Genomic DNA, 27,359 nt, shown 5'->3' on the forward strand with positions numbered 1-27,359 from the left:
GCCACAACAGCCTTTTGCTGAGTCTGTGCAAAGGCAGGGACACAGCTGGCTCATCTTTAGCATGGCAGAGCAATACAGGCTGGCTTTGTGCTAATAATGTTCACAGATACTTAAAAACTAACATGAATATTAAGCTGCACTTTCAATTGCCTGGCTCACTTTCTCAATCACGTCTCACAGCTCAAGAGATTTATTTGAAATTCTTGCTATCATACTCACCATTTCTGAAGACAGTTCATTCCACAAAGTGGATTTATGCCCCTCCTCATTAAGATGATTTTTATTCCTTCCTCAGATTTCTCTTTTCATAGCCTGCTCCTGCCTTTGCCATCACACTCCAGAGGTATTCAAAACAAATTCATTGTAAGCATTTAGGTAGGGACTATGCTTAGAATGCTTTCAGACTACCCCTCTCTCCCTGCACTGGTGACCCTGTATCTTTTGTTTTCTTCTTGTGATTGATATGACTTAAGAAGTGTTTTCTATTCCGTGTAACTTAAGAAAATGTAAGGTAGTTGCAGCCTACCTTAGCTTACCTTTTTCCAGGTTCCATCTTATCACAATGCTTCCTGACCTCTTATGCTGAAGATGATTTGTTAATTTACGGCCACTTTGCTGTGAAGCAGCCTGGAGAGCTCACACAATCAGATTTAATGTTTTCAGCACTGGAGGAAATGGCCTCCAGGTGACAATAACCATCTGAACCACTTTTGGTAGAGCTATGTGAACATGATTGTTAACACCAGCTAGCATCTCACAGCGTTTAATGACCTGGAAATTCAGAGGAGTAATATCAGGCTGACACCCTGTAAAAATAGGTAGGAAGCAGTACCTTATCTGAATATAGTGCCCACTTTTTAAGGGTCCAAAATTGTAAGCAAAGAAAATTAGAACTCAAACTACCTGGTGACATTGGTGAATACATATTACTTGCATTTCTGAAGTGTAAAGAAAACTTGTGTGTAAAAAGCACAAGAATAATAGATATCTTCTGATAATAATCCTGCATTTCTGACACAGAATTATTTTTCTTCCTCTAATATCATACAGTGAATGCTGGAGGAAGCTGCAGCAATAACAAAGACAGAAGGATATATTCCACTGATTTAATTAAAAATTACCAAAAGAGATTGACTTTATCAATGCCAGTGCAAGTATAATAACTCCTGAAGGAAAAATCCTATATTTATTCTTTATGAAAAAAGAGAGACACAAAGAAAAAATATAAATTATATTAAATTTAAAAAATGATTTAATTTCTTTTTTTAAATTAAAAAAGGATTTTAAGAGTGGCTAGCTGGTCTTATTACAAATTAAAAAGTGGTGTTAAATAATTCCTATTTTTATTTATAAAACTCTCTGAGTAGCTGAATTATTTATACACTGTACCACTGCAGGATGTTATCCAGCCATTTTGCTCAGATGAAAATAAAACCCATGCTACAGTCTCATATCCCAAATCTGAACCCTATGACAGCTGTCTAACAGTCCTAGAAAATTTTTTGGCATGTTCATGTAATAAAGAACATCTCTGTCAACAACAGATAGAAAAATATCTGCTCCCATAACAAAATATTCTCTCAACCAAAAGAACTCACATCTGCATTTCTCCCCAGTGCTTCCTCAGCCAAGAAGGCTTATGTGTGTGTGGTGTTTCAGTCATATTGTTACTCCCCAGGCTGTGAATCACCATAAATTGCTGATATTCAAGACAGAATAGGCATTCAGGAAGGACATAATAAGAAAAAAGAAAAGCTTTCATTTGCACAGTGGTAGCAGGGGGTTTCCCGTGGTATTCTGATAAACACAGAGTACTCAGCACTGTGGTGCCTTCAGTCATCAATTTTTACAGCATCATTTTGTATATTTAGGTATCTTTATAAATGCCAGAAATGTTCTTCTTTCTTTCTGTACAAGAGGGTTTGGGGTAGTTTTACTCAGTTCAGTAAACAGTTAAACAATGGTTTCATCAATCTCCAGTTAGAAGACCCTTTGCACAGTCCTTCCTCTCCACTCCAGGGATGGGCAGTTCCATGCATTATTTTGGGGACAGTTGATGTCACATCCTGACATGGCCTTATAGAAAGTAAATTATTCTGCATAGTTTATTTTGTGACTTTCTGGGATTATCACTGTTTTTTGCACTGGAATGCTGGGTCTGTAGTTCAGAAAACATTAAAGCCAGAAAGGTATTGCTGGTATTTCTCCACATTTTCAGCAGGTCTGAGTTATTTCAATTTGGTATTTTCTCCTTTTATGCATGTATGAACAGAGCCTGAGCTCTGCCACTGAGCATTTACCGTCAGTAAATGCTGCAGTGTCTGTAGAGGTAAATCCTAAAGAGGCTTGAAGACACTGAATGTAATAGACAAAAATTATCTAGTAGGCAGATGTTCAGAAAGACTTGGCATAGTTAAAATAGTGTGCTTTGAAGTTATTTTTAATAGCAGCATTCTTCATGGCTATGAAAATGGCAAAACAAATTTATCAAGGTTGCAAGAACACTGTAAGACAGCACCACAGGCGCCCACCCAGATTTAACCTGAGCAAAAGTCAAGACAGTGTTTTTAACTAAAGTAGCTGAGAGAACATCCTGAACCAAGTACTGAACTGCTGTGACCGGTGCTGGAAAGGAGGACCAAAGCCTTATTTTTAAGAAGCACCTGGAAAATGTGTTTAACATACAAGTAATCACAGAAATGGCCATTGAAGCTGCATTTATAAGGAGGCTCGTTAGAACAGTGTGCCAATAGAAGTGGCCACCAGCCTTCCAAGAGGATTGAATCTCCAAAGGACACAGAGGGAACCAACCAGCAGACCAAGAGGATGGCATTGAAGATACTAGGGAAAACACTGTTTCAAGATGAGCACAGGACTAGTTTTACAATGTGGTTGAGAGGAGCCATTTCAGAGGTGCTCAGGCAGAACACCAGGCAGATTTGGGGGAAATTCTGTAGGCAACTATAAGTGGCACAGTCTAGAACAAGTTAGCCTGTGGATGAATAGGAGGAAATCTGTGGAGCAGTCAAGTTATGCTCTGACCCACAGGCAGATGATCTTCGCAAAATGCATTTTTACAATCAGACCAGGTTTTATTCAGCCAGGCCTGAAAGCTGGGAATAGCAGGGATGGAACGAGGGATTGATGCTTATTTTCGATGTACATCTGAACTCAGGGGAAAAGTGTCACTCATCCTGCCTTTCTGTGAATGGCAGGTGAGAAATTTGTTCCAGCTCTTTCATAAAGTCCTGCACAATTTCTCCTATAGCAGCCTCAACTCCCAAGTCATTGAGTTTCCAGCTGTCTGGAAAGCACCAGTCAATTTTTCATATCTCCTCTGCTACCCAGCTAAACTACTATGTTAAGAAGTTTTGATGATCTATTTGCCATGGGCAGGAGTACCTTCCACTAGACCAGGTTGCTCAAAGCTCCATCTAATCTGGCCTTGAACACTCCCAGGGATTGGACATAAACAACTTCTCCAGGAATCTTGAATCAGTGCTTCACCACCCTCATAGTCAAGAATTTCTTCTTAACATCTAAATCTATTTTCAGTTTAAAAGCATTCCCCCTTCCTATTACTAAATGCCCTTGTAAAAAGTTCTAGATGTCTGGTTCACAACTGCAGTACTAAGTATATTCAATTTCAGAAATCATGTCTGTGTTCCAGGAAATAAATAAATGTCAGTGGTTTTTGTTTCAAGGTTACAAGGATCCATAACCTTTCTATGCTGCTGTGAAGCAGGCTTGAGGGGCAACTCACTGACCCATATTCCAGTGGAGGTGTCTGCTCCAGGCTGGAGCAGATGGTGCCTTTTCTTGGAGCCATGTCCCTCCTGCTCTAGGACAGAAGGCTCCAAAGACCAAAGGATGGCATAAGAGGAGATTGTAGCATGAAGCTGAGGATCTCTGGCTTGTGCAGAGAGGCCAAAACACTGTGCTACAGATCAGACAAAGACAGGCTTCCCAGGGAAAGAGGACTTGCCTAGGGACCAGGCAACAATACATTGCCTTTCAGACATGGAGTGAGCTGGAAAGAAGAACTTGCCCTTGAGCACACCTTCAAGGGTGGGCAGGGGAAAGTTACACATCATGTACATACAGACACATGTATAGCAAAAAAAAAAAAAGAAATATTTTTATATCAGTCTATGCGACCTAACCCCTAATTTTTATTTTTAAAAATTCAATTTTTATTTGAATGATACTTGCCTTTTTTGAGTTTAAAAGGTTTCAGTCTTTTGAAGGGACCTTACTGTATGAGGCAGTCCAGAAAAAAACACCATGGAGTGCACATGTAGGCTGAGGGACAAATGAATCAGTAATACCCTGTACTAGTACAGACCTCACTATCTAGGAACATAAGGGAATCAAATTTTTGTAGGTAAGGATAACTGTCCTTCAGGAGACCATCTGGTAGACTTGGAAGACTAAGAAAATTTTGAGCACAGAAACCCTGTTTTAGGTTCTGAAATGGCACCTCCTGTCCCTTCATGGTTTTGGAAACTATTGTACCTAAAAACATTTTTGCATTTTACCTGCTGGGCTAATACAGATGTAGTATTAACTTTACCTCACTCAAATAAGCCAGGCTTTGCTCCAGGACTCTTCTTATAGAAGATGCAAACATGAGCTTGTATTGGAATGAAGTCATGTGGTTTTTAGCCACACTGGTACAAGCAGGATGCTGCTGTTTCGATTAATCCTACCTTAACACACTGATGTGGTACATATTGTCGGGGAGAGCTGTCCTGGCCTACAGCCACACTAAGCTCTTTTCCAGCACAAGTTTTCAACGGCTCACTGAGTTGTCAAAGCTGTTGAAAGACCCAGTTGAAATTACAGGGATTCAATTAAAGCTATGACATATACTACTGAAAGAGTTTTGAGTTTTGTTTCTTTTTTTTTTTTTTTTTCTGAGTGCTCGATTGCCCTGCTTTGAGGTAAAAGCTTTGTGTTTCTAAGATGCAGAACAATTTTTAACAGGAAGAGCGTGGTGACTGTGTGCATTATCACCAATCTCTTCCATGGCTACCCTAGGGTGCTTGCAATGGAAGCACCAAAGCAGACAAGAATGTGGAGAGAAAGGTAGCCTTAGACCAGCTGAGGAAAAGATGATTTCCAGAGAATAAAAAAAGCTAATGGGAAAAAGCACTGACATAATTTCCTGAAAGTGTATTTTATTTATGACGTTGCTTAGCAAACACAGTATCTTTAATAAAATTAATTTGACTGTTTTACTTAAAAAGAGTGGACATTAATTGCGAAAGGTAAATGACAGGGAGTTTATTTGGGGGCTTAAAGTAATTCCTAAGAGCTGAGCACAGGTTTATGTTTGTTTGGATTTATGTGTAGAAACGGGGAGTCAACTTTGACACTGTCATGTGTCACTGTGGGGCTGAAACAGCATTATTGTGCTCTGGGGCTGCACAGGTCACATAACAAAGAATAATTTAGACGCATGTTAAAGGTAGCTCAAGCAAATGACTTTACACACTTCAACAGGATCAGCAGATTTAGTTGGATTAGCCAAACGATTGAGTGAACAGATTATAAACAATCCCTTAGAAATGCTGTATTTCAAGTTTCCTGACTGTTTACATTATACAGGAGATGCATTGATTATCAAAGGATGAGTCAGCTTCTCCTCTCAGCTAATGGAATATGTTGGGTGTAGAAGGGTTGTGGGAGATAATACATTTTGTGCCTGCATTTTAAGATCTCTACCAGGAAAAATTGCGAAGGACTATTAGTGATTTTAAAAGGAAAGAGAGAGGTGAAAATGGAGGAAATGAAAGATCCTAAATGCCTTAATAGCAGTACGAAAAGTTTAAGAAGACAAGTTGAGAGCCTGCTTTCCTTGCGATGGCTGGGACTGCTGATGGGGGTCAGTGCTGGGTGACTTCCCAAGGCTTTAGGGGATGGATGTTCACAGTTCTCTGGGACACTTACAGAAAAGCCAGTATAAAACTGATGAATGAGATTTTAGCAAACATTGCTCTATATAAATTTATTTTCGTAGAATTTTCATTATTATTATCTTCATGAGAAATTGGGCAGCTGAGCTACTGGGAATCAGTTTGAAGGCATCTTATGCTTGAGCTAAGCATCTTGTCAGCCAAATGGAAGGGATGATCATGTCCTGCCTGTTTTTACGCTCAGTATTAAAGACACGGACACTCGACAGGACACCTGACAGGACACCTGACAGGACACCAGGCCCAATATACCACTGATTATATTTTCCCACAAGATTTTTTGTAATCCTGTAATAGGATTATCAGAGGCTTTTCTGATATTTTATGATTGAATTCAGTGTTGAATTCAGTTAGTTTCAACTGTTAGAATAATTTTCACACACTTTGCACCAGACATTTTGAAAGGTTAGATGTAATTGCTTATTTATGCAAAGCCAGAAATACTTGGTGAACATAACCAAACCATTTTAGAATATTGTTCATATATTCTATTTTCTGAAGTAAAACAATTCTTTGCAGGAATTTTAGCAAAATAGAGCCAAATACAGGAGCTATAAAGTTGAGTAGAGGAGAATGTAACTAATAATTTCTAAGATTTGGATCTGTAGGATACCTTTTATAACTCTTGAGTCTGTTTTACCTGGTACTGTGCCTTATAGTACAGCTGCTGGAAGTGTTGTAACTGAGACTTCTTACAAAGGATATGCTCTTCATGACATATTCAGTGACATTTCCCCTTGGCTAATTAGCAGCAAGTGTTAATTCTTTTGAAAATACGCAGCCAAGATACTCTGTGAAAATGAGCTGATTTCAGATCTACTTCATATAAAATATTAGTATTTACCTGAACTTTAGTTGAAGAACCCCAGACCAAATTCTCAGTTAGGGTAGGTTAAATAAAAACTAAAGAAAAGCTCAGTGAAGAACCAATTAGATAGACTTGTAGGAACATTTTTGATCTGGTATTGTTAAGGATGTGATCTTCAAAGATGCTAAGCATCTATGCACAGCTCCCACTGACATCTTGAAAACTGCAAGTTATGGCTTTGCCATGGGACCACTGGAGTTGGCAAAAAAACATGGTCTGGGGCCTGCTCTTTCTTTCAGGAAATAGGAGGTCTTTTGCTTTCTAGAGTCTAAGCTTAAATTCTTGCTTTCAAGCATTGACTCAGGATTTCACTTATCTGTGGATCTATGGATAAATTTTGTGTGAGACTGTATTCCTGTGGCCAAAGCTCCATAGGTCTCAGTCCTCTTAAAAGAGCTCTACAGTAAGTGATCTCATATATTTAGGGCAGAGGGGAAAAAAAAGAAAAACGACAGAAGGTCTCCCAAATCTAGCTGATCTCATCAGATAAATCAGACACACTGGAAATAAAGCTGCTGGATTTTATGAGAGGCCTCTCCCTTCTCCAGGAACACCAAAATTACATTGTCTTCACTTCTGGATCCCTGCCTCTGCCCCTTCTCCATCTCACTAGTCACTTCTATCCTACAACTAGCAGGTTCCCCTTCATTTTCACATCAACTGCATTTGTGACTTCACCTCTTACATTAACCTACCCCCAGTGTAGCTTTTCCACTCATAATTTCTTCCTCTTTTTCTTCTTCTGTCTTGCCTCAGTACATTTCGGTAGTTCTTGTTGCTGAGGAAACTCTGCCCTTTTCCTCAGACAAAGGGAAAACACCTCCAGGGCTCTTCTGATTTTTCTCTCTTGTGTCACTCAACTTCTTTTATTTCTCTGTGATGCTGCTTGAGGAAGAAAAGTAATAATGAGATTAAGACAGGAGGAAAAAAAGTGAAGAAGAACACAAGACCAGAAGGCCTTGAGCAGCTGAATGTGTCCCCATCATTTTTCCAAGTCAGGTCCCGTGAAAATGGCACCATGAATTGCTTTCCCATCTGCTGGGAAGGGAGAGCAGCCAGCCTTGTTCCTTTCACCACAAGGCAGGACTCTGCCTCTTTCATGTTACGAAAGAGTGGCATGGTCAGACTCACCCTGTCAAAGGTTAAACCCCTGCTATACACTGCTATCTGTACAAGAATAAGACCGCAGATTTAGGCAAATAAACAATTTTTTCCTCACACAGTTTAACTGTTTTGGACATGTCATAGGATGCTAATTTGAGTAACCGAGTACAAGGATAATTAGCAATCGTGTCAGTGATAGTACATGTATTCAAATTAAGTCAAACATGAGTAATTTGTGGATGGTGGGTTTTTTTAGCCAGCAGAGATGAGAATCATTTAGCAGCTAATTTTAGACTTCTGTGAAAGAGAAAAACAAGTTCTAGAGGCTATTCCTGCTTTACATGTTAAGAAGACCCTGGGCTTCCCTGAATGATGTTTTAACATAATACAGGAAACTAATTTCCTCCTCTTGCTGTCCAGTTATAGAAGAAAAGGTTTTGATCTAAATGTTCTCCTACTTTCTTTTTCCTCCCACTCACCCTGTGGGTGGGATGTCTGCCCTCCACACCAAGGGTAAGGAACCATAGCAAAGCTTGTTGCAGGCAATAGACACTGTTAAGTTTACAGCCATTTTATTTCCTGGACATGGAAGGTGCTTGGGTTGACATATGACCCTTAGTGAGATTTTTTTGGATAATGCTATAGTTTCTCACTAGTGAAATCCCTGCACATGAACTCCTGTGAGATTCTTCCAAGTAATTTTCCCCCTCATATTTCACTGCTCCTCTGGCAAAAGGGTGTGGTGAACCCAGGCAGAGAAGTACTGCGGCTGTGCGGTCGATGGATGAACTCCAGACAAGTTCCTTGCTAATCAGTCTTCAGTTTGCTATGGGAATATGTGATGGTGATCTCCCTCTTCTCAGGTGAGACCTTTGTACCTGGCTTTTGTACTGACCACCTCCATCCAGGTGTACAGTCTGCTTGCCCTGGGTTTGCTGTGCTGTGCTGGTCCACGGTGTCTGCATGGATCAACAGCCTGTACTGGGGTTTGCACAGCATGGTTTGGAGGCCTCACATGTGGCAAGAAACCCTGGCCCTGGGTGCACTTCCCAAGGCAGGGTGCACACAGCAGTCAGTGCCAACCTTGCACATGAGACCCCCACTCCACCAATGGTTTCTTTTCTGCTTTCTTGATACCTTCCTCTGTCAGATCCATCTGCTTTGCTGAGGGCTTTGGAGGAACAGGGCTTCCTAGGGCTCTGGTCAGGTTGTTGCTGCTGTCTGCATGCCCAGAGTGGCCAGGGTACAAGACAGCAGGCCAGGGTGCACCCCAGGGTGCTCTGTTCCTCTCAAGAGCACCTGGGACTAAAGACAGACTTTTACCTTCCCATTGCCCCCTGACTCTGATCTGTGCCCTGAAAGCCACCTCCTGTCACACAGGGATCCTTCCTGAGGCACTAGGATCAGGTTGGATCTGGAATGAGCTGCCCTGAAGCTTTGCTCAGCTTTGAGGCAGAAACAAGACCGGCGTCTTCTTCACTTAGAGTAACCAGTTGTTTTATGTATGTGCCAAGCATTGCCCCAGAAATCAAACTAAAGAACACATTAGTTAAATTGAAAGATCATATAGCAAGTAAATTAGAATTTAATGAGTCCTATCCATTTATTCCTTTATAATGTGTAATATTCCCTTATAATGTGTAGTATAATAATATAATGAAAATAAGTCAATACAATAAAACAATCCTCTTTCAGGCAATGTTTCCAAGCAGAGATTTTTTCAAAGAGTTCTATCCACCCAGTGTCCGATGAAAACCCATGTGTGCCAATGGTGCTGGTACAGTGGGGACATAAGCAAGCTGAGGATGGTGTTTGGCATTGCTCTGATTTGGATGAAGGACAGCATGTCTTCTGCATCAGGACTGCCTCTGCCTAGTGTTCCCTCACCAGGCTCAGTTTACCTCGAGGGAAAAAACACTGGCTTTGTAGATCTTGGAGAGCTTTAAGGTCTCTTCCATGATTTTTCTTACAGGGTAACAGAGTCAACCTCTGTTCTGTATACCTCTATTAACTGCTTTAAGAGAGATTCACATCTTGAAAAGAAACACACAAAACGTGCAAACAGACATACGTTATTTAAAGACAGCTGCTTCAGTAATGACTATGTGCAAAGAATAACAGAGCCACAAACCCTAAACACCACATCCTCATGGAAGTCTCTGTGGATGTAACCCTAAGACCACATTAGCCTAATGGGGCTAAGTACATCCAATGGTTTCATCATTTTGCAGTCCAAAACTCACTTTCACCCTTCCTGTCCTCTGTTTGGTCCAGCCCTGGGAATTTTGACACTGAGAACCAGACTGGCTCATAATATTTGGATCATCAAATTTTTCTGGGACCTTGGGAAAACTGTTACCACATGCACTGAGTTGCAGACATCTGACAGTGAAAATTTTGGATAGATTTGGCCTAACAATGAAAAAACACGATATCAGTGATGGTTTGTACTAATTAAATCTACCTCCCTAGAATTAGGCCATATGTAATATTGATTCATTCAATCACAGGGTTTCCTACTGCAGATATAATGATAATGCAAAGGCAGCAAGCTGAGTGCCTCTCAGCAGCATATCAGAGCAAAATACACAGCAGACACACACCACCAAGAGACAGAAGATTGCAAAAAAAGTGCTAGTCCAAGCTCTAGAAGTACCACTTACATGATCATGATGAAAGCTTCAAAAGGGAGTGCTTTGTGTGCTGTTTTAAAAAAGCAAAAATCTCCTCAGCCTCCCATGCCCAAGGCTCTGCTATATAGGTAATTGCTCACTGAAACCAGTGACTATTTCTGTTGCATTTTCTGGGTGAAACTGAAGATGAAGCAGTCGCTCAAGTGAGCAGGAGAAGGGCTGATCCCTGTAGGGGTCTGGGGAGAGACAATTTCTTGCATGCACAAGCTTAAGAACAGTGCCAGTGGCCCCAGGCACAGGCATTTATCACCCTGTCGGGCACAAGGCATCACTTCTCACTACGAAACCACAAAAGTTACATGCTCTTTGATAACTGAGCACTGGGAAAATGTCAGTGACCTTTAGAGGTTTGGATTCACTCCAGTTTGCACCACAATGGTGAGGGAGGATGTTGCAGGGATGCTGCCTCCTGCGCTGTTCCACCAAACTGAGCAGTGATGAGCTAGAAGATCCAAACTGCAGCAATTGCTGGCCTTAAACTTACGTTTGTCATCCCATTTCAGGGCAAAAGTTGAGATGTATAATTTTGAGGGATGTCAAAATAAATCACTTCAGCATTTTCAGAATCGGAGTGCTTTGTTTTGTCACACTGAATTGATCTTGTTGCTAAGTTCATTTGATATTTTCCACTGCTTCATGGGAATTTCAGCTCAGGGTCGATGATTACCTGATTGATTTCTGTGGGCAAGAGGATGGAACGAATTCAGTGTGGTGTGCCCTCCAAACATGCTGTGTAGCATGTCCAAAGGGTTGTTCGCAGGGACATACCATTTTCTACAAACCCTGTCCCATGAGAGGAATGAAAAGAGAAAAGAAGCCAGGAGTCCCTGAATCCTGCAAACTCAAGACAGTTCATGACAGTTCATAGAACACTGTGAATTGCTTCAAATCTGTATAAAAAACAAATTTTCCCCAGGAAAACACTGGAGTTTTTCTAAGAATTATTTTTCTTTTAAATGCCTTTCTGATCAAAGTTTTCTGGTCAACTCTAGTTTTGAATTAAAAAAGTATAATAAGAAATTTAATTACTTGAAATCTTCATAGATTTACCAACTTGGACTTTCAAGTAAGGTAGGGAAATTTTTCTGAGGACAGAAACATAGGTAAATTTATGCCCATTTTCAAATTAATAATTTTAGATTTAGATAAAAACATCGACTGCTGCTTCCTTAGATAAAACATTATCTTCTCCCTTAGGACCAGATGAATGTACAGAAGTGAATAGGAGATGTGAGCTGCAAATGCATCACTAAATTTCCAGTAGTGCCTTAAATAGATTTAGTTTTGTGAGACTCTGTAGAGCTGGGTGAAGTTTTTCAGTGAAAAATGGCAAAAATCCCTTGCTTTTGTTCAGATTTATTGAAAGGAGCAGGAAACCTGAGGAACTGTTGTGAGATCCACTTTCTTCCCATAAAGCATAACGTAAGAGAGACTGCACAATAACCCCAGAGCTTGAACAGCATTCAGAGAAAAAAAGGACTCCAAAGCTACCAGGCCATAGGTATTCTGCTCTCCTTTACTTGATTAAAGAGTTGTTTCAAAGCAACTCTAAGGATTTCAATAAATCTGCTTGCAGAGACACCCACAGGCATGAAGGAGGTTTCAAGATGGCTTCCTTAAGGAGTTCTGGCCCCGAGCTCATTCCCATTATCCCAGTAAGGGTGGAAGGTGGTTATTTAAATATGACATCAAGAGAAATTCCCATTTGAGCAAAACCTTAGCTTGCACGGCCCATAAGAGATGAACTGAACAGATAGTACCTCTCTCCCTTTGAACCCAAATATGAGTCCTGGGATAGGTTTGAGATTTTTACATTTGGGGGGGAACCTTACACACCAGCTCCTCAAAGCAAAGCATCCTCTGAGCCTGATTTTTGTTTGCCATAGGCCATGAGGTGGTCACAGGGCTGGCTCTGGCAAACAGCCTTACAATAATAGTGTGAGATAAGACCATCGGGCAGCACTGCCTTACACAAAGCTGAAGATGCGGCTTCTATCTATCTATCTTCCTTTCTTGCTTTGAAGGCAAACAATTCATCTCAGCTTTGAATCTTGAGTTGAAATTTGTCTTTTCTTAGCCTTTTGAAATATTTTAATCCATTTCTTCCCAACAGCCAGATACAGCTAGAATTACTACTAATGGGTTACAATACATTAGGTTTTATGACTCAGTGACTGACACTCTTCGTATCATATAGGTTTTCATTTACATACATTCTGTTTGTCTCGATTCCTAAATGTCAAATTTATTAGCAAAGAAGAGCTGGCAGAGCTGATATAAGGAGCAGTATTTAAAATACATTTGTCAGCCAAAATGAATCTGTGATGTAAAATGCCTCTCTGGGGGTTTCACAAAAAAAGCCGTATCAAAAAGCGTTTTTGCAGGAGTTGTGAAATTACCCTTCTCATGTATATGTACACAAATGCATACGTGTACCAAACAAGTCCCAAGGACTCATCTATCATGCAGAAATAAAATTTACTTTAACCAAATGTATAGTTCTCTGAAGCTACAGATTATTCCAGTGGCCAGAAAACTAAGGTAAAATAAAATGGAGACCCACATTTCACTGAAGGTTTTTTTATTTCAGATGTCTAGCTTTAGGTATCTATGGCTTTATTTTCAAATATACTGCAATCCAGGACTTTCTATGCATTGAGCTATACTTTAACAGCCATGAAACTGGGGTACCAGTTGACATCCACAGCTATTCCATCTCACCAGGCACAAAGTAACTTGCCTGATATCACAGAGGGTTTTGCAGAAAAACCTCAGAACATATCTAATTCATATTCTCTCAGTCTCTGTGGAGTTTCATCACCTTTGCCAGGACTGCAGCACAGAACAGTGCTCTGGAAGAAGGCGATTAAATACCCCTGAGCAATAGGCACATGCAGGAAGAATTGCCACAGTCCTGGAAAATCATCTGGGAAGGCATTTTATAGCATGACCCAAAATGTTCAAGGAGACAGAGACTGTCTGGAAATCTGCAGGTGGAGAAGAGAAGAAACTTTTATGACTGAGTGCTATTAAGAAACTGTGACAAATGATAAATTATAACTGGGGCCTGGTTTTGAATGGAATTGTGCTTAGAGTCATAACTAAATCATCACCAAGAAAGGGATATCAGTGAAAGCCATCATGATGAAATACAATTGAGTATTCAGTCTTTGAATACTTGGGCTTATGTAAATTTTTTCTAATATTTAAGCATGATTTGGAGTAAAGTTCTTTATTTTATCTATACAGTAACATTTTGATTTATAAATGTCAAGGAAAGCCATGAACTCCAAGACATGCAGAGAATTGGTTTTGCTTTTTAGAAAATTAAATAGGTTGGTCCCTTCCTTGCAGTACTTTTTTTCTAAGTAGCCCTTAAGGGAACTTACTGTAACAACAGAGTAGCTGGTCTCACACAATCTGCCTTGGGGCTCCTTTCGTTTTCACTGCAAGTATTAGAGCTCCTCCTGCCCCTAAAGCACATATCCCCTCCTTTCTCTGCTTTCCATGATCACTCAGTCCCACAAAGTCCATGTGGGCCATTCACCCCTTCCCAGGGATGCTGCCATGTCTCCTTCAAGTGAAGTCCCATCTTACCCACCTCACTCTTCCCCCAGACTGTGCACCCAGTCCTCCAGCAGGGCATAGGGCTCTCATTCTGCAGCACATAGGACCAGACGGTAACTAAGTCCTTTCAGCCTTAAAGCCTATACGGTGATATCCATAGGGAGTAGACAATTGAACATGGGAATTTCATGTATGTTTGAGTACCCAAAGCTGCTGCGTGGCACCAGGCACGGCCAGGTTGATGCAGGGTCAAGCCTGAGCAGAAGGACCTCGGGGCTGTCAGTCCTTTCTACGCTCACGAATGAAGACAGGCACTTGGTGCACTGAGCTGGAGGTTCTCAGTCATAGCAGAAAGCAAAACAGCCTCATTTTCTGGGAAATGGATGTTAAAAGGAATTGCATTGGCTATGGCGAATTTTTCTTCCAGTTTTGCAGAGAAATGATACCACTGCAGTATGCACAGGTACTGGGTGCACAGGAATTAAGGAAAGACAAAATAGCAACTATGTGTTGGTTTTTAACAGCCTGCAAAACTCTCCCCTTTTCATTGGGTTTTTATAGCACTGAGTTCTGCCTCCTCCTGTAAAGTTCTCCAGCTCTGAGTGTGTTCACCAGGCATTGATAATTCTTCCTTCACAGTAACACTTGGGCCAAATCTCCTAACTGTGTTCAGCAGTTACATATAGGGACCTTAAAAATGGGTAAGGGACTGGCTATTACAAATACCAAAGGCAGATTTACAAAGACACTGCCAAGGGTCCAAGTGCTGGTAAGCAAGAAAATACCAAGTTTTTTCTTTTTTTCAGAATATTCCTTGCAGCAGGCACCGGTGAAAGTGCTGACACACAGAGGACATGGGGTGCCTCTTTGCATTGCCCCTGTCAACAGATGCCACATCTGTCTTGTGCATGGGAGCAAAATGTAGTAAAATATGCTGGGGGAGAAAAGCATTGAGAAAGAAAGGAAGAAACAGGAAAGTGCAGGGAAGAAAAATTTAAGACCACATGAAAAAGAGTTTCCAAGAACCTTATATGACATGGGATTTGTTAAATACCAGTTCTGAGTGCTGAATGCTGTGAAAGTTTAAAGTGTTTTAGGAGGAACCAACAAACTTGTAATTATCCCTGCAGGATGGTTGAAATGTGTAGAGTTTTGCAGCAGGCCTGTGAAGAAGCCCCACCAGGTTAATCCACCTCTGTTGCTTCTATAGAACATTTCCCTGTGCCTGTCTGACAGGGCTGATCCACAATCCTTGACAAATATCTAGAGAAAGAAAAAATTATGTTTTTCAGCCTGTGAGTAAATCTCCCTTTTTATCTCCCTTATTCATGAAGAAAATTGAGACAATTGCCCAGCAACAATGATAATGTTTGTTATTAAATAGCTTATTGTTTAAAATTCTTGTTTCCTGCTGCTAGGAAAAGCAAACTCTCATAATTTTCTATTCAATAATCTCTTCTAGTGAGTGATTTAAACGTAAGTCTTTGCCCTGGTTTTGTTTGTTTTGTTAATCAGACCGTGGTTTTAGATCAGCTGCCAGGGCAGGATGATGTTGGTCAGGAATGGCAGTGGCACACAGATGTCAGAGGCATGAGGCTTGCTCTAGAAGGGGTGCTGCAGGCACCACAAAGTCAAGGTATGGCCATTGGTCATCTCAGGGGCAGTTTTGCTCCCAGAGAAGTCAACAACATGAACTCACTGGTTGCTCTGAGGGAAGTGATATCTTGCTAAGTAATAAAGGATTCGTGGATAATGGTGAGATTTTGCCCAGGGAGCTCTACATGCCTGTGGGCACATACCCAGTAGTAGGCTGAGTTACACTTGGAAGTTTTATACTCCTTTGAACCTATTTTGAAAACAAATTAGAAGTTCACAAAGTTATTTGAAGCTATTTGTCTCCTCCTTTATAAATATTTAAATATATTTGGTAATTTCAGAACAAAGAGAGCTCTTATGCAATGTTTGGATGTGTACATCTTGAATAATTAATTGCACGCTGAAAAGGATGATTCAGTTAACTCAAATGTGATCTGTATTTGTCTAATGTCGGATGTTTCTGTTTGTGCAATAATCATTCAATGAGATAAATTAGAAAGAATGCATTTAAAAATAAATTCTAAGATGATGGAATTTAAGAAGTCTTGTAAAGTTCCTCACTATGACCTTAGATGTAAAAGCCTAAAATTCACTAACGAATACCACATTTATTTTTTTTACTTCTGGCTCACAGTTACTGTGAGAGGGGATAAACGGTCCTCTATCGCAGAGAGATGCTCTATGTCCACAGCAACACAAACAGAACTTTGCTAAACATTTCTCAGTAGAAAAGATGGGTAGCTGCAGCCTCGTCACCTGCATAGGGTCCTCAACTATCTTTATCTCAACAGCTACAGCAGCTACTCAGCCAGCAGAAAGGAAGACCTGGGATCTGTAGCCTGATTCTCTGGGTGTTTACATGTAAAACAGAACATCTTCAACAGCAACCTGTCCACCACTGCAGCTCTGTGAGTCCAGTGGCTTCAGGTAGCATGGAGGGTTTCTGCTTAAAGCTTAGAGATGGGTGCTCAGGCTCTCTCTCAGATGACTCCCCCTCTGAGGATGCTGTAAGCACCATATGCTTGGGTAATGGAAACTTTGTGTTCTGGGCAGTATGAAAATCTCTTATCATCATGAGTAGGTGCAGGATCATCTTGTGTGTAAACCCCAGGGCAGGGCTGAAAATCTTGATGTTGTCATACCATCATGATGCTCTGGCTGTTCTCACTAACAGGTACTTGAGTATCTGAATAGTTTAGACAGAAATAGTGGCCGTATGAAGTTGAAGTCTTGAATTTTAATGCTTGTATCCCTTTGGCGTGCTTCAGCACAGGTGAAAAGGGCACTTCAGAAAGGGATTTGGCCAACCAAGACACTGGGAACACCTGAGAAAATTATGCTGAACTGTATAAATCATTACGTCTATGCTCCTCTGTATCATACCATTATCTCCCACCCCAGGAATAGTACAATGTAAATACAGGATCTTAATGGTGGTGACTGTATCAAATCAGCTCCTCAGAGCTATTAACACTGAGGTTTGAGAGAATCATAGGTCTTTGAAATAGGTCATATAAACATACATATGTAGAAGAACATATATCCTCAAATTCTCTTTAGGCACACACTCCATAGAGATTGCAGCTGAAATTTTTTTTTATTTGTGGTTGGGAGGAGAATACATCATGATTATTTGTAAATCTGCAATTAATAACTATTTTTTCACTAATCAGGAGAACTTAATGGAGGAAAGAACTCTTCTTGCAAGCGGGCAGCAATTCAGTGCTCTTTTGCTGGTTCTGGTATGCTCTGTGTTCCGTGATGGAGCTGCTGTGGAACAAATCGTCTGCTCCTGAAGTGCTTTGAATTTAGAAACTTCAGTCCCACTGGGGCATTGCTGGAGAACTGTACTCATTTTTTTCTCATAATGGAAGCAATTTCGTATGAACACTTAGGGAGATATCTGTGTGAACCGGTCTGTTAGATGTTTTGAACTCTCTGCTCAGTCTCAGCAGCAAACACTTTTCTTCCATTCTTTGCACTGGGAGACAGGCTCATGGAGAAGACTCAGTGTGACGTCCCAAATAACCAACAGAGCAAAGTGTGCACTTCTACGAGCAGGTTGCCTGTGTGTGGCAGGACAAGGGTACTTCCACAATGGAGTGTCAGGGAAGCCACAGAGCAAGTGAGTTTTGGAGGAAATCTCTTCCCCAGCACCTCCAGTGTTACACCTCCACCATCCAAGCGATACAATCTCAAGGAAGGCTGCATAGATATAGCATAGATATTATGCTAGATGCTGGCAATAAGCCCTGCAAGGGGAAAAGTGTTAATTGAAAACTGACTCTCCTTAACACTTAGCATGCAAATGATTTAAAACCTGCAAATCACAGCAGAAACTGCCTATTGATTTTTGGTAGGATGAGGGCACCAGGAGGAACATGTCACATAACTAATCGCTGGTACTGGGGGACTGATGTGTAGAACTGGAGAGCTGGGTACGGTGATGGGTACCTAGAGGCAAAACCAAGCAGGAAAGTGAGGAAATAGGAGAAACAGCCTGAGCAGTGATGTGAGGTAAGCGATGCAGACAGATTGAGCAGCTTCTCACAGGGGCATGATCTGTGGATAACCCAGCTTGAGGGAATGTGCCATGTGCAGGGTGACAGGGCACTGAGGAGCTCCTGAGGCTCTCCAGCTCCCAACGCTGCTGGCACCAGCCTTGCAGGGAAGAGAAATAGGACTTTGAGTGGGGAAATTGCTTTGCATAGCTGTGTGGGTGGGATGAACTCCTGGGCATGGGGACTCACAGAGGTTTTTGTGCTGCTGCTGACAGGAACTTTAAAAAGCAGCAGCATTTTGTATAAATGTTACATTTGAATGTCTTTGACATTTTCCCCTCAGTGCTAATTATTCCCAGTAGCTTCTCACCATGCAGCAAATGCCTGGCACTGTGACAATTATTAAAAACCTGTAAACAGACAAGTGGAAAGTGCCTGGAGTCACCTTGCCATGTTAAACTGTTAAACAAGTAAAAATAAATTGGATCTGAACCCCACTTCTGCAGCTTCAGAGGCTTCTCAGAGGCAGAGGCTCAATAAGTACCTGATGAGAAGGTACAGATTAGATGGCGCTGTCATCTTCTCGACGGAGCCCAGTGATGGGACAAGAGGTAATGGGCACAAATTGAAACACAGGGAAGTTCAATCAAATATAATAAAAGCCTTTTATACTATGAGGATGGTCAAACACTGTCATAGGCTGCCTAAAGAGGTGGTGGGGTCTCCATCCTTGGAGACACTCAAAAGCCGTGGTAGATCAGGAGGGCTACACCACATGACCTCCAGAGGAGCCTGGGCTATTCTTCAATTCTGATTTCTCTGCAAATGAGTTGTTCTGTTGAGAAATAGCTCAGACAGGCACTCCCTGAAGGAAGTGAAGTACAAAGGGATCTGCTCACCCAGAAGCAGGTAGTACAGTATTGGCTCCATTCCTCTCAGGGACTGAGTGTGATCACTACTGATGGTAGTCAATTAAATATTCGTCTGGAGTAGGTATTTCAGCCTAGCTAGAGCTGGGCTCCATCTTCCTTTTCTCAAGCCAGGAGCTATAGCACAGCTCAGTTCACAGGTCCAGCTGTAAAAGCACTTTGCAGGACATACAGAGAACAAGAGAAAATTAAAGACAAGACTAAGAAACTTCCCTTCTTTGAGCTTCAGATTTCAAGCATCAGGTCTCCCAAGAGCAGGGTTTGGACAACGGCGGCATTGTACTGGCTCAAGGCTGTTTCCATACAGCTACTTCCCTCATCTCTCTGTTTGCTGTGCTTTTAGTAGTAATTTACTAACTTTAGAGCCATGTGGCACCAAGAGTTTCAGTATCAAAAGACATCACAAACCCTGGGGAGAAGATATCACTTCTGAATTGCCAGAATTGTCTGAATTAATATTTATATCTAAATTCAAGTCTTATGGGCCCATGTATTGTCTGGACCAGGAGCTAGTGGAAGCATTGCTCCATGGACTATCTGCACAGGTCTCCTTGTGCCATATTGGCCAGAGCTGTGCTGAAGTTGCCATTTGCATAACAGCATTCAAGAACATTTGGTCTCAGCCAGATGTGTAGCCTAAAATGTCCATTCCTTTCAACATGCAAAGCCAGAAAACCATGGTATAGCAAAGCACAAGGAGGAAAAAACAGGAGGTGGGGGAGGTGGGGTGTGGAGCTCTAAGTCTTAAGAGAACTGGGAAGTTACTGCTTCTTTGGTCCTCAGACAGTCATCCAAACAATTTGAGTGATGGCAGGCAGCGCTTACTAGAGCACTGGCAACCTGAAAGGACCCTATGCAGTCCTGTAGGGAAGCTCAGCACAGCTTTGCCAAGCCCAACCCAATTCCTTAATACCTCTGGGTATACTCTAGACACTACTCTGGAAGCAGTACTTCACAGTAGCTCATCCAGGGGGCGCAGTGCCCGTAGAATTAGGACTAACACATGGTTCTTGCTATGAGGACCTTGATGGACTTCAGTATAAACTGTCTGATTAGGCCTTCATCTGGAGGATGTCCCAACTAGAATCCAGTGAAATGCCCAGTGCATTGTCCAAACCTCACAAGGCCCATCCCCTTTGTCTTTGCCCATAGTCTAATATTGCTACATTTCCAAAGGAATTTTAAGAGTGAATGACAAAGATGGTTGAGATCGTGTGTTGTAACATTGGCTATGGTTGGTGTTGGCTTTTTATTTCCATCTCTTTTCTTTCCACTATTTGAGTTAGATCTGAGTGCACAGCACATGTAACAGCTCACTTCATTAATATTTTCACAGGAAGAGAAGGCACCTTAACGCTTCATCCCATGGCATCAGTGAGCAACAGATGTTCCTACAAAGTCACAACTGTTGGAAATACATCCAAGAGAAGTTGGCATAAACTAGTTGATGATGCACAATAATCTTCCCAGCAGATAACTTCCTTTTTTGGCTTGTTATTATGATAATTAACAAACTGCTTACACCATAATCTTTTTTTTTTAAAGTCAAGTCTGTAAAATATTAACAACCTAGTGTTTTTAACTTTTTTGCAGTTTTTCTGTGAAAGAGTCAGGCTCTTAAGCCTTCAGACTTAAAAACATTGCTTTAAAATCTTATTTCTCATGGGAATAGTTTAGTACTAATTTTTTTAGCTTACAAAACCAGCATGTATATAGGTTTTCCATAAAGAATGTTCCACTAAACTCCATTGATGTAATTTCCTATCACTCCTCTCCACAGTCTGTTTTCCAAACCAGTTCTTCCTTTCTTTGACTTTGAATCCTTTAGGCCTCTGTATGCATTTGCATAATGCCTACTTACCTTTTCATCTTTAAATAAATTATTTCTACTGTGTCTTTCCCCCTAGTTTCAGAACTAATCAGTGCACAAACACTCCACCAAAGCTGTTTCATTCTTGCCATGCAAATGCAGGTTCTGGCAGAAGAAATCTCATTAACTGATTTCAGTGGAGGCACTGCTGCTTCCTGACTGACAAGGGCACAAATAAACAAGTCAAGGGAATCTGCAAAAGCACCTAGATGCAAACAGATAGTTCACCTCTCTCTGCTTCCTCTAGTTCCACAGATTTCTTCCTGTAAGCCACCAGACTGAGATTTAAAAAGCATGAGGATTTTTCTTCTCAGGACAAAATATAAATCAAGTAGTTACACAATGGCTAGCACTACGAGACTGTGTATGAAAAAAGCTACTCTTTATACATACACTTAACATGAAATACATTGAAATAGAAAAATTGGTTACCTACAACTCAATATCAAATCTTTTTTTTTTTTCCTGAATGCAACAATTACTTAAAAGATATAATCTTCAATGTGACTGGGGAGGTAAATTTGTTCTATGCCAACACAGTAGATGTGTACACCAGTTTAGTGGGGAGAGTGAAACAACCATGCTGCTGTGATGACCTGGGACCTTAGAGCCAGAGTAGCACTGGGCAGCATTAATGGAGCAGAATCAAAGTACTCTTAGTTTTCTCAGCAATTGTACGATGAGGTGACATCATCGAGGAGCATTTTGTTCAGAATTCTAAATTTCTCCTTTAGTTTCATATCAACAATAAGCAGAAGCAATTGTATTAAAGCAAAGTCAAGTATACTTATTATCATGGAGTGCAATGAACAAAACCTCCAGAGTTTTAGAATGTTGCAAAAAGCAAACCTCTTACTACTTTTCCATGGTTTTTGGTAATGAAGTGGCATTAGTAGCTTTGGAGGCACTTCACAGTAGACTGTTATAGCAGTCCTTACACTGTGTTGATCTCACTTTCCAGGAATCTAGTTGAATGGTGTCTGAGGCCTCTGGTTGAGACATTCTAGTTACAGTCATGATAACAAAAACCATAAGAAATTAAAGAACTGAAAATAAGGTAACTAAGACTCCTCCTCCAGTCGTAGCCATTAGAGTTGTTTTTAGGGCAGTCTTCCGGCACAAAATAAAATTTACCCAGCTTGCAAGCTGCCTCAAGACTCTTGCCCATTGTCCTAACTGCAGAGGAAGAGATCAAGGTCAGATCTTTTTGGGTCCCTCCATGCCTGGGCCATCTGCAGATGCAGGAAAGTAAAAACAGATTCAGAGTCCTCATTCTCACTTGTGATCAAATGTGGGCCTCAAATACTGCATCACTCATCATTTATATATATGCTATATTGAAGGCATTTGACAGTATTTCAAGGGTTTTTTTGGCTTCTGAAAGCAGATTAACCAACCAACCAAATTATCAAAAGAATTCTGTGAAAGAAAGATCTTAACACATGGCAATTTTTTATGTTATAAACATTAAAACCAGTCAATTTTCTTTTTATGTCACAATCCTGGAATGTCCCAGAAAAGGAAACTTCAATCAATTTTGCAGTCCCATTTTAATCTGCCTGTTATGAAGTGAGTTGTGAATGCCCCTTCTCTTGGTTTGCTTTAACATAACACCATTTATAATCCACTTGAATTTCATTAGAAACATCAGTACTGTTCAGGTTCGTTAACACACCACTTTGTCTTTAGGTTTCAAGTAGTAATGGTCATCCTGAGTCTTCTGAAACTAAAGTTAATATAGAAGGCTTTACATCTTGTTTATAGAAACTCTTTGGGATCCTCTCCTTGAAAAAAAATCTAATTTTTTTTACTTGGTGGACTAAAAGGTCTCTTTTGTCATGCTGCTTGTGTCAGGGTTGCATATAATTAGCTGTGTCTCAAAAGTCAGAGTTTTGGGGGCAGAATACTTGAGTAAATTATGGCTTTGTTGCTTTCAAAACTGAAGACTAAAATCAGAAGTCTAATGGTTACTAATACCTCCTGAATCCTTGCAGTAAACCCCAGGGCTAACAGCAAGGGGAAAATGAATTTTAAGACAGCTACTATTACATATGTCAGATCAGAAATAAAAGTCCAAGTAAGTAGTCAATCAGTGAGTCAATGGTTCCCCAGCTTTAAATAAGACAGCAGCCTACAAGTAAAACACAGCCTGGACCCAAAGCTAATCATCTTTTGTTGATCTGATCTGCCTCTACCAGGCCCAAGGAGAGATTAAATATCACCAGCTGGAAGTTGGAACTGTCTGGACTGTGTTGCAAGACTTTTGGAGAATTTGATAATGACATATATTTTGTGATATCATCAAGATTCCCAATCACATGAGGTGTTAATTGAAAAAGCATTTTCCATTTGCACAAAACCAGAGACTGAAAATTAACTTAATCTGGGGAAGTATGTCTGGACAGAACATGAAAAAAAAAAGTTGCCTTTCAGTACAACTGACAGTAAATACAATTAAAGTGGTAAAATTATTTCACTTGCACTTAAAGAATCCTGTACTTGGTTTGCAAAGACAAAGAAAGTGCAAAAGGTTAAAGAATGTTTTTATTCAGCTTTCAGCTGTCACAGTTCTAAACAGTAAACATAATTAACAATTCACCCATGGTACTGGAGAACATAGTTCTGGTATCAATAAAATGTCTACTGTTTAAGGCACTGATAGTGTGGGAAGAAAAAAAGCATGGACTGCTCCTACTTAACCAGAAATTGATTCTATGATAAATATGTGCTTGCTATTCAATGCTTAAAATTCCACAAGCTACATTTACAAACAAATGTGTACAGAACTTCGGTAATTACCAAAACTGGAATCGGTGGCTCCCCTACTTTGACTCTAGAGCAAGTATTGTTTTTCTTTGGAGTGGAATCAATTTTACAACCTATTAAAAGAAACCAAAACACAAGTTACTTCAGCAGTATGGCTTTAAGACCCTGTATTTGGTAACAATATAGTAAGCCAAGTTAAATAACAGCATACAAGTGTCATATACTGCCATCTTAAAAGAAGCAGTTTTACAATATAAAAATTAGTTTAGAACATACTAAAGCCAGTTTTTGTACAAACATTTTTACAAAACTGAATTACTAAAAAAAAATTCAAGAACATTTTAAATATGAATCACTCTTTTCATGTTGTATGCATAAAATCACTTATCTTGGTGACATAAATTAGGAATACTACAAACTTTTTAAAGGTGGCATCCATATGCTATTGAAATGCACACATCAGAAATACTGAAGTGTTAGTTCTGAAAAAATCCTTAAGAGTCACATTTATACTTGCCAAATAGATGCACAGTGACTTAGGTTTCAAGAGGAGCCACAGTGACCTCCCGTGGCCACTTAAGAAATCCCTGTCCTTAACCTTTTTTTTTCCATTTTGTACAGGACATTCCACACAAATGCCAATAAACTTAAAATGTACAACAGTGGGTCGTGCCTGGTCCAACTACGTCAGGAAATTACAGTATTTCTATATGAAATGAGCATAAAGGAGCACAGCCTTCACACAATCTAGAGCCTGGTCACAGAAAAAAAGTCAACTTTTCTCTATGATTTATTAAGAAAGTGTTTCAGAACATTTTAGAGAACTGTTTTCTGTAGGTCAATGAGAGATGATGTTCAATAGATGTTCAACACATATTCAATGTTAGGCTCCCAAATACATAACTTCAGCTTTTGAGAGAATAAAGGAAGGAAATGTAAATTGATGCTGTCTGACCCAAGTCCAAATCAGAACACAGGTAAAGTTGTACAAGACATTTTAAATGTGTATCAAGTTCATTGATATACAAAAGCAAAAGAACCCCAAAGTCATTTAAGTGCCTTCTTCCATTGTTCTGAGGAGGTTCAACCAACAGGAACAAAACACTGCCTTCTTATGTCATGAACAGAAGAAGAAAGTGGAAACAAAACAAAAATCACAGTACTGACTGTCTGTCATCTGCAGAACTTACATTCTTCTACTGCTTATAAATCTTCTCTGTTATATCCAACTTTTTTTCCATTATGTGATTCTTCTGTGTTTGGTGCCAGCCATGTGAAATACACCTTCACCGGGTCAATATTCCAATGCTTGTGAAATGATACTGGAATTTGGTGAGAAAGGTAGTCTTTTGGGTAGTCCATTGGCCTTGCCTAAGGTGAAAGAATAAAGCAAAACCACTCATACTCAGTGATCAAGAATAATTTTAAAAAGAGAAAGTATCACTGTTCAATGGCCTCCGTAACATAAAAAGGCGATGTAGCCCTGATAAAACATGCAAGATGGCAAGAAAGGGGTTTTTATGTCATTCTATTAAATCCATTGATAGGCATTAGTTTAAATCTTCAACTCGCACTGCAGTCATCACGCTATGAATGAAGTACACTGATATTAAATATGTCCTATTTCTTGGGATTAAATGGTCACCATCTATGAAAACAAGTGACAGTGTAGTTTGTATTGCATCTTTTTTAATACGCAGGTTTGGCTCAGTAATGACAAAGTAATTTTAAGTCATATTCTCTTTCTCCTCCTCTTAATGAGAGTTGCCAGCCCTGCCAGTGTGATTGTAGGATCCTAATAAGCCCATAAACAGCCAAAACACATGAAGTTTTATGCTAGGTAAAGGTTTCAAATGTGGGATACATTGTGGTGCCAGAAAACTGCATTGTTATTCTTTATCAGGCTGTATCAAAACAGACAGAATTACAACACAGCTCCATGATGCAGCTGCTGTCTAAATGCACCATGAGTGTTTCATTTTCTCTGGCAGTTTAATGGCTCATAAGTGCATCATCATATAAAAAAGCCCCACCTTTATTGGCTCCTGATAAAATAACTACATTTTGTCATCATAAATAGAGTCTTTGTAAAGAGAAATGCACAAAAGGCAAACTTTTGTTGTTTTTTCTAGATGTAAAGTGCACAAAGAAAATCGAGTGATTTGGATACCAAATAATTGATCTAATGCCTAAGCTAGTAACTGATTCAATACTGCACACTTCACCTACTTATGGTGGCATTTATGAATTCTATATGCAGTGTTCTTCATGTAGTTCTGTATATACTCCAATCATAAAATTAGGCAACAGAATTTGACATTAAGAAATCTGAATGTGTTGCTGGTGGCTTTTTAAATTTTGATATTTAAACCACAGAGTGCTTATTTTTAAAAACTCCACTGGAGAAATCAAGAGGTAGCCTATATCCCTCAAGACTTTTGAAACACAATTTGAAGAACATGTAGGTTTCAAAAATCTGAAGAATTTACTTTGGATAGAGGCAATTTTTAGATATCTGGGACCAAAGATTTTTGCTGTTTGAAAAAATCAAACAGCTTTGTATTGAGCTGTACACAAAATTTTGGTGTTTTGTATAATTTTTATTACATTGCTCTCTGAGAATCATATAGCTTTATAGGGGGTTAAACTTAAAAGATATAAATTCCCTGAATTTCTTCTTATCTCCCTACACTTTGTGGAATCTATTATTGTAATATTTGCTTTTCTTTTCTTTTCCTTTCTTTTCTTTTCCTTTCTTTTCCTTTCTTTTCTCTTCTTTTCTCTTCTTTTCTTTTCTTTTCTTTTCTTTTCTCTTTTCTTTTCCTTTCTTTTCCTTTCTTTTCTCTTCCTTTCTTTTCCTTTCTTTTCTCTTCCTTTCTTTTCCTTTCTTTTCTTTTCCTTTCTCTTCCTTTCTCTTCCTTTCTTTTCCTTTCTTTTCTCTTCTTTTCTCTTCCTTTCTTTTCCTTTCTTTTCTTTTCTTTTCCTTTCTCTTCTTTTCTTTTCTTTTCTTTTCTTTTCTTTTCTTTTCTTTTCTTTTCTTTTCTTTTCTTTTCTTTTCTCTTCCTTTCTTTTCTTTTCTTTTCTTTTCACTTCTTTTCTTTTCTTTTCTTTTCTTTTCTTTTCTTTTCTTTTCTTTTCTTTTCTTTTCTTTTCTCTTCCTTTCTTTTCCTTTCTTTTCTTTTCTTTTCTCTTCCTTTCTTTTCCTTTCTTTTCTTTTCTCTTCCTTTCTTTTCCTTTCTTTTCTTTTCTTTTCTTTTCCTTTCTTTTCCTTTCTTTTCTTTTCCTTTCTTTTCCTTTCTTTTCACTTCCTTTCTTTTCTTTTCTTTTCCTTTCTTTTCCTTTCTTTTCACTTCCTTTCTTTTCTTTTCTTTTCCTTTCTTTTCCTTTCTTTTCACTTCCTTTCTTTTCTTTTCTTTTCCTTTCTTTTCCTTTCTTTTCACTTCCTTTCTTTTCTTTTCTTTTCCTTTCTTTTCCTTTCTTTTCACTT

General features: G+C 39.7%; 1 protein-coding gene across 3 annotated transcripts in view; it reads right to left on the reverse strand.

Annotated features, from left to right (window-relative positions):
* Positions 1 to 22,923: 22,923 nt before the first annotated feature.
* The window catches only part of B3GLCT (beta 3-glucosyltransferase), a 59,739-nt gene continuing 55,303 nt past the window's right edge, over positions 22,924 to 27,359 (reverse strand). The window contains exon 14 of one of the 3 annotated variants that reach the window (XM_051778894.1): positions 22,924 to 25,243. In XM_051778894.1, the coding sequence (XP_051634854.1) occupies positions 25,076 to 25,243 (168 nt within the window). In that variant the 3' untranslated portion in view covers positions 22,924 to 25,075. The remainder of the gene's footprint in view (positions 25,244 to 27,359) is intronic. The other 2 variants (XM_051778892.1, XM_051778893.1) reach the window with 2 other exon arrangements.

Source organism: Manacus candei, unplaced genomic scaffold, assembly GCF_025592945.1.
Source record: "Manacus candei isolate 608988 ecotype Guabito, Panama unplaced genomic scaffold, ASM2559294v1 h1tg000014l, whole genome shotgun sequence".
NCBI lineage: Eukaryota > Metazoa > Chordata > Aves > Passeriformes > Pipridae > Manacus > Manacus candei.